The 8,085-nt window shown below is 47.6% G+C and overlaps 1 protein-coding gene across 1 annotated transcript in view; it reads right to left on the reverse strand.

The window, feature by feature from the left end:
- Window positions 1-1,707: 1,707 nt before the first annotated feature.
- The window catches only part of olfm3b (olfactomedin 3b), a gene marked incomplete at both ends in the record, with an annotated part of 15,398 nt that continues 9,020 nt past the window's right edge, over window positions 1,708-8,085 (reverse strand). The window contains 5 exons of the mRNA XM_083659347.1: window positions 1,708-2,004; window positions 2,365-2,745; window positions 5,047-5,153; window positions 6,959-7,178; window positions 8,068-8,085. The exon at window positions 8,068-8,085 is cut by the window's right edge and continues 138 nt beyond it. Coding sequence (XP_083515473.1) covers window positions 1,708-2,004; window positions 2,365-2,745; window positions 5,047-5,153; window positions 6,959-7,178; window positions 8,068-8,085 — 1,023 coding nt within the window. The remainder of the gene's footprint in view (window positions 2,005-2,364; window positions 2,746-5,046; window positions 5,154-6,958; window positions 7,179-8,067) is intronic.

Consider the following 8,085-nt stretch of genomic DNA (forward strand, 5'->3'; position numbering starts at 1 on the left):
TAACTTCTTCTTGTCTTCTGATTGGATCTCTTCTCAATTCGTCCCTCCCTAACATTTTTAGTCTAGTTTTCACCAGTGAAAATAGGTAGTCGACTAACATTTTTCCTCATAGTTTTCGTCTACGAAATCAACACTGCTATGGATGCATGTCTCTCCACCTAGTGGTGCACTCCTCTTCCAAACTCTCACACACTTTTCCACAACTACACCATGTATCTGAAACAATGTTTACTTACTGTCAATCTCATCAAAGTTTCTGAAGACCATCTCCACGTGATCCCACTCCATAAAGCTGCATTTCCCAATGAAGGGCTGGGCAAACACCACATACTGATATATTTCAATTCAAATACATGTCACTCTTGTGTTAGAATGAGTAAATGGGAATTGACACTGTTTTTATATAACCCTTGATCAATTCTCATTAATCTTTTATCTTTTCTTTTTTATTTGTATGTAGGCTACATACGTGCACTGCCAAGAGTAGCGGCAGCATTCTAAACCAGAGACCAGACTATATCAAAAACATAAACACACAGTGGTGTCTTTCATGCATGCTAGCAAGCGAAACTGCTGTCTGTCTGACCACAGATTGTAGAAAGAGACGCAGGATAGCCAAGCGAATGTGATTGGATGAACGTTTGACGCTAGGCCAATCACAGGCAGAGAGGGTGCGTCCAGCCTTCGCCATCATCTGAAAAAAAAATCACGTCAGGGGGACTGGACAACGTGGTAAGAAGGTGTTGTTGCCCGGAACACCAGCATGGTGGACCTGTGGAAGATCCCTCAGGCAAGGCTCAGTTTCCTCCTCAGGGTAACATGTGATATGCTCCGCTGACCTCTATCGGCACCTGTGGTTTGGCCAGGAAGAATGCTGCCCCCTCTGCACCACACCAAATGCAAGCCTCCACCACATCTTGTTAGGCTGCAAGACTGCGCTCTCCCAAGGAGGCTACTGGTGGCGACATGACCAGGTCCTGAGCAAGTTGGCCGAGGTGCTGGAGAGGCGCAGACAGAACATGAGCAGAGGTCATCCTCCACCAGCGGACCATGACATCCGGCGGGCGGGACATGAGAGTAACTGGAGCAAACCAGCGGAAGGCCCTCAAAGACTTGGCTGAAGAGGCCGAAAGGAGCAGCTTTTGGCTCTGGTTGAGGAGGAAGGATAAGTATTGGGGAAACACTCAGCACAAGGGCTTGTGGCAGGGAGACGTCCCTGCTGCTGCTCCACCACCGGAGGAGGTGCGTCAGGCAGCAACGCCATAGCAGGCTAACACCTACCTGTATGATCAATGTCTAACAGGAGATGCACTTGGTGAAAGTGTCATCATGTTGTTAGTCAAGGCTTTAAATGACCTACAATACATTTCATGTTTTCATTTTGTGTGGTCACTTATTCGGTAAGAGACGGTGTCACCCTCCCCCAACTAGCCCACCCCCCAGCCCCCCCCCCCCCCATCCCCAAAAGGTTGATATCTCAATGTTCATATCTCTCTGAAACTGTCATAACCCAACTAAATAGGCAAATGTCTGTAAATGAATATAGATTTATAAATACACCAACAATCAGGGCAATGAAATTAATGAATGAATAACTAACTGACTGACTGACTGACTGAATAAATAAATAAATAAATAAATAAATAAATAAATAAATAAATAAATAAACTATAAGCAAACAAATCAACCACTTCCATGATTTCCCCCTCAAGAGTCGTCTTCGGTCTTGATGATGTGGAACAGCGTGACGTTGAAAAGGACCTGGTGGCCGTTGTTCCAGCCGTAGAGGGCGCGGTCCCGGGCGTTGTAGTCCAACATGGACATGTGGAAGTACTGGTTATGGAAAGGAATGTCTGTGTACTCGTAGGCGGAGGTCTTGGTGGAGTAGGCGTAGTACACCTTGGCGCCCGTCAGGTGGGAGTTGGTGATGTAGAGCGTGCCACAGATCATGAAGGACTCTCCGGCGTTCCTCTTGGAGTACTCCGTGTTCCACGTGTTGAGGACCTGCAAGTAAGGTTGTCAAAAGTATACAGTAGATAATATTGATACAAAAATGTTAAATGGATACACCTCTTTGCAATAAGTATCGATACCAGCAGTGCTTTCTCTCAATGAAAAATCAAACATAGGCCTACTAGTGATTCTTCCCTCCCTATCATTGGTGGGTATCTGTTGTTTCAACAAGCTAAAAGTGTTGTGATAGGCTGATGACTAGAGCAGGGGTAATCTGCTGTGTAACTGCAAAGTTTTTAATTAGTTGTATCGGGCCTAGATTATGGTGGTATCAAAAATCCTATCGGGTATCGATATTTTCATGGGTATCGGTGTCGAAATTAGAAGTTCTAGTATTGTGACAACCCTAACCTGCAGCGTGTCCGGGTTCAGCTGGCTGATCACGATGTTGCCGGCGTTCTGGTTGGTGGCGTACACGGCCCATAGCCCCAGCTCGTCCGCCATCAGGTCGATGTCGGAGAAGCCGCCCCAGGTGTAGGGGTAGACGTTGTGGAAGCCGGCCGACTCCAGCGCCCGCTGGGTGACCACGCGGCCCGTCTCGAAGCTGTACCTCACCATGATGTTGCTCTGCATCTTGTTGTAGTACAGAGAGCCATTGTACACCACGTGGTTGGTTCCGGCCCATTTGAAAGGCAGGTTATAGGTTCGAGACTCGACTCCTGCCACAAAGTCGGTGAGGCATTTGTACTCTTTCACTATCCTGTTGTTGGTGTAGCTGTCCATGTACCAAACCTGCGGGGCAAATAAAGGCAAATAGACAACATTCCTGTAAGGTTCAGTTCAGCAGTCCAACCCAAACGCCAGAATAAAATGTTGGAATTTTACATGTGTCTGAAAACCAGGATATGCGTAATATCAACGTAAATTACTTTGAAACACGTCGGCAAAATACGTTTCTAGAATGTGACATTTTATGTCTACACTCTCTACGTGAATTGGAAACAAAATGCCGGTTGCTGGTTATGTTTAGGCAAGTAAAACAACTTGGTTAGGTTTAGGCACCAAAGCAACTTGGTTATGTTTAGGCAAGTAAAACAACTCGGTTAGGTTTAGGCACCAAAGCAACTTGGTTATGTTTAGGCAAGTAAAACAACTCGGTTAGGTTTAGGCACCAAAGCAACTTGTTTAAGGTTAGGGTTATGGTTTGGGTTGGGGTTAAAACCAAAAGGAATAACACAATGTGCCTCACTTGGGAGTCGAACTGGCGCTCTCTCGCTTGTAAGACGGGGACGTTATTGTCAACCCCACCCCTACTCCCATAGGCATCTGCGATGTACTTCAACAGTCATGAATGTGGATACCTTAATGTTATACACGTCATTAGACTCACGTATCTAGAAACATGTCATGCAACGTATTTTGATCATTCTGTATATTACATTTCCCTGGATTCCAGAAATGTACAATGCAGACATCTTATTCTAGCGATTGGGCTGCATCATAATGGTAAAAAAAGGGGATGTTAGTGTTTGACTTTGATCTCACTGGTTAGTGTGAGTGCAGTGTTGAAATTCAGCAGCATCTCCCTCTGAAAGCAGGAGGAGAGACGTTTTATGTAAATTATTGAACCACTCACAGTGGCTTCAGAGCCTTGCAACACACTGACACTCACAGTGGCTTCAGAGCCTCTCACAGTGGCTTCAGAGCCTCTCACATTGGCTTCAGAGGCTCACAGTGGCTTCAGAGCCTCTCACAGTGGCTTCAGAGCCTCACAGTGGCGTCAGAGCCTCACACAGTGGCTTCAGAGCCTCACAGTGGCTTCAGAGCCTCACAGTGGCTTCAGAGCCACTGTGAGGCTTCAGAGCCTCTCACAGTGGCTTCAGAGCCTCTCACAGTGGCTTCAGAGCCTCTCACAGTGGCTTCAGAGCCTCTCACAGTGGCTTCAGAGCCTCACACAGTGGCTTCAGAGCCTCACACAGTGGCTTCAGAGCCTCTCACAGTGGCTTCAGAGCCTCTCACATTGGCTTCAGAGGCTCACAGTGGCTTCAGAGCCTCTCACAGTGGCTTCAGAGCCTCACAGTGGCTTCAGAGCCTCACACAGTGGCTTCAGAGCCTCTCACATTGGCTTCAGAGGCTCACAGTGGCTTCAGAGCCTCTCACAGTGGCTTCAGAGCCTCACAGTGGCTTCAGAGGCTCACAGTGGCTTCAGAGCCTCTCACAGTGGCTTCAGAGCCTCACAGTGGCTTCAGAGCCTCTCACATTGGCTTCAGAGGCTCACAGTGGCTTCAGAGCCTCTCACAGTGGCTTCAGAGCCTCACAGTGGCTTCAGAGCCTCTCACAGTGGCTTCAGAGCCTCACACAGTGGCTTCAGAGCCTCACAGTGGCTTCAGAGCCTCTCACAGTGGCTTCAGAGCCTCTCACAGTGGCTTCAGAGCCTCACACAGTGGCTTCAGAGCCTCTCACAGTGGCTTCAGAGCCTCTCACAGTGGCTTCAGAGCCTCACACAGTGGCTTCAGAGCCTCACAGTGGCTTCAGAGCCTCTCACAGTGGCTTCAGAGCCTCTCACAGTGGCTTCAGAGCCTCACACAGTGGCTTCAGAGCCTCTCACAGTGGCTTCAGAGCCTCACAGTGGCTCCAGAGCCTCACAGTGGCTTCAGAGCCTCTCACAGTGGCTTCAGAGCCTCACAGTGGCTTCAGAGCCTCTCACAGTGGCTTCAGAGCCTCACACAGTGGCTTCAGAGCCTCACAGTGGCTTCAGAGCCTCTCACAGTGGCTTCAGAGCCTCACACAGTGGCTTCAGAGCCTCTCACAGTGGCTCCAGAGCCTCACAGTGGCTTCAGAGCCTCTCACAGTGGCTTCAGAGCCTCACAGTGGCTTCAGAGCCTCACAGTGGCTCCAGAGCCTCACAGTGGCTTCAGAGCCTCTCACAGTGGCTTCAGAGCCTCTGACAGTGGCGCCTCACAGTGGCTCCAGAGCCTCTCATAGTGGCTTCAGAGCCTCTCATAGTGGCTTCAGAGCCTCACAGTGGCTTCAGAGCCTCACAGTGGCTTCAGAGCCTTGCAACACACTGGAAAGCACATTAGCTCAACTCACCTTGTTGTTTTTGGGAGACGCGAGTGGGTCAGTCATCCAGGCTCCAAACCTGGTCCCTGAAGTCTTCACTGTCACTGGCCCAGTGATCTTCATTAGCTTGCCACATGCTGGGGACACATCACACACTCTGGTCAGACAGTGCATACTGCTTCGCCTCCACATGATACATCAACAACGGCCAATGTTATGGTGTTGATAGTGAAATAAATCATAAAGTACTGGATTGCTTATTTCTGAGAGTGGCATTTGTCTTTGGACAATTGATGTCGAACATGTGGAACATGGAACATCTGGACACAAGTAGAGAGTTTGTGTTGCCATCAGAGACATACAGCCATGTAGCTACTGCCAAAGAAAACCCTGAGAATCTGCCACACAGACTAGCGCCACCATTACCCATTCACCACCTGTCAGACCCAGGTAAAGTTATTGTTTGGTTTGTGATGTTTGAACAAGTTGAGATGCACTTGATTCACCTTGCCAGACACTTCACCAGTGCCAAATGACATTCAGCTATTACTTCCGAGATAAGTTCCCCATAAAGTATTCCACTGCTCTTTTACCCAGGTCCGTCAAGGCCCGTGCACAATGAATGCTAAAGTAATCAACTGGAACTCAGTCAGACCTCCAGTCACATCTTATTTGTGTTTACATGCTACAGTAGCTATTTAGCTAATCCCCTTAAAGGAAGGATTCAGTGTTACAAATATTGTCTCTGGGGCAGAGCTTCTTACTGCTGTGTTTAATGCTTATTGTTGTTTTGTTGCATCTCATTTAATTGTCGATTTAATTGTAGTTTTATGTGCTTTGTTTTTAACATGTTTTATCTTTTAGCCCTCCTCCCCTTTCCCCTTATGAGGCAGGCCGACATTGTAAATAAGAATTTTGTTCTTAATTGTCTCGCCTGGTAAAATAAAGGTAAAATAAAATAAAAATAAAATGTACTGGACTTAACCCTCAATGGGCCAATGAGCCAAATAATTTTTTGGAGTGTAAGTTAAATGGCAAAGAAGACATATTATATATAAGAAATGTTCATTCATGACCATGACATTCATGATCTTATAGGGTCAGCTTAGGTAGTTAAGATACCTAAACTAACTAGCCAACCTTGATGACTTTTGTTTTTTTCCCCAATTAGTATCAAAAGTGATGCTTCGTGATATTAGTTTCCTCCTCTCTTTTTCCCACGGTGCTGCCGTGGGCCAGAAGATGGCAAAGTCAGGTCACTCACTCACTCACTCACTCAGTCACTCACTCACTCACTCACTCACTCAGTCACTCACTCACTCACTCACTCAGTCACTCACTCAGTCACTCACTCACTCACTCACTCACTCACTCACTCACTCACTCACTCACTCACTCACTCACTCAATCAGTCACTCATGGACATTTAGTGAGGCTAGGGAATAGGGGCAGTAGTTACGGATAGGAAGGTGGTAGAGAGTCGGGATTGGAGGGGTGGGTAGGGAGAGTGGCTAGGGGGGTGTAGGTGGTGGGAGGGGGGCAATATGATGGGGGGCTAGTGAAAATGGGTCATAGCTAGGGATAGCAAGGCGGTAGAGAGTTGGGATGCGACAGGTGGGTAGGGGGAGTGGTTACGGGGATATGTGTAGTGGGGGTGGGTGTGGTGCCATAAAACTGAATGGCCACACCACTGCCCCATAGGCTTAAAGGTTTGCGCTTGTTTCACTTGACTTCAGTGGAGCGTTACTTATCCAGATTGTTTTTCTTTGGCGCTGTTCACTGAGGTTTAACTCGACCCTTAATATTATTTCTGCCTCCACGGCAGCTCTACCCTGACAAAATGTTCATATCCCCAATCCGGCAGCTCCAATGACCTGTGGCCCTCGTTACAGGACAGTGCAGGGCCACTGTGCCCGCATCCCCTTTCCAACAGCACACTTACTGAGTTTGCTCATACAGCTGCGGAGCCGACTCTCCAGGTTCAGGACCCTCTGCTGCAGCTCCTCGTAGTCATAGGCTCCCATCTCCTCCTGGATGCCCATCAGCACTCCAGACAGGTTCCTGATCTCCTCTTTGAACTGGGAGATGACCCTGGCATCTGTCTTGTACTGCTCCAGTACAGGGATCAGTGGCTGCAGGGACTCCATCTTCCCCTTGAGCTCCTGGATTACAGAGACAGAGAGAGAGAGAGAGAGAGAGAGAGACACACAGACAGACAGACAGAGAGACAGAGAGAGAGAGAGAGACACACACACACACACACACACACACACACACACACACACACACACACACACACACACACACACACACACACACACACACACACACACACACACACACACACACACAGTGAGAGAGAGACACAAAGAGAGACAGACAGACAGAGAGAGAGAGAGAGAGACAAAGAGAGAGAGAGAGAGAGAGAGAGAGAGAGGGGGGGGGGTGCACACTGCTGAAAAGCCAATCTCAGCAAGTTCATTCTCCTAGTCTTGCAATTATATTTTTCTGAAAATGAGCCAGTGGGGGCGGGGGGAGACCATTCCACTTGTTTCTAATGCATTTACTTCTGGAATTTTCAGTTTCAAAGGTGAGAATCAGGTGAATAAGGCAGAATGACAGAGATCTATATCTATAACAGAGAAGACAATTGAAACAAATATTGGCAGTTTTCCCCCACATTTTTAAAGAATTAATAACCTGAGAAGCAGGCTTGTGACTGGAAAGGGCAGCAGTAGTAGTGTGTTATTGTAAGTCGCTTTGGATAAAAGCGTCTGCCAAATGACGTAATGTAATGTAGTGTAATGTAATGTATTAAAGAGATGTTTTCCAGGAAGTAGAGCTTTCATGGGGACTTTAAGCGAATGATGCTGGGACACCATCTGCATTCTAAGAGAATCTTGTACATGACTATGTGGTCGCAAACATGCATCATCTAATCAGGAATGACTCTTTATCAAACCAGACCCTTTTCAGGTAGCATCACAGGAGAACTTACCGCAGGCTAGCCGCTCACATTTCTGGCAGATTTAAACATCAAAACCATCATACCTGAAAGGTTTTGCTGAC

Source organism: Poromitra crassiceps, assembly GCF_964638095.1.
Source record: "Poromitra crassiceps genome assembly, chromosome: 23".
NCBI classification, from domain to species: Eukaryota; Metazoa; Chordata; class Actinopteri; order Beryciformes; family Melamphaidae; genus Poromitra; species Poromitra crassiceps.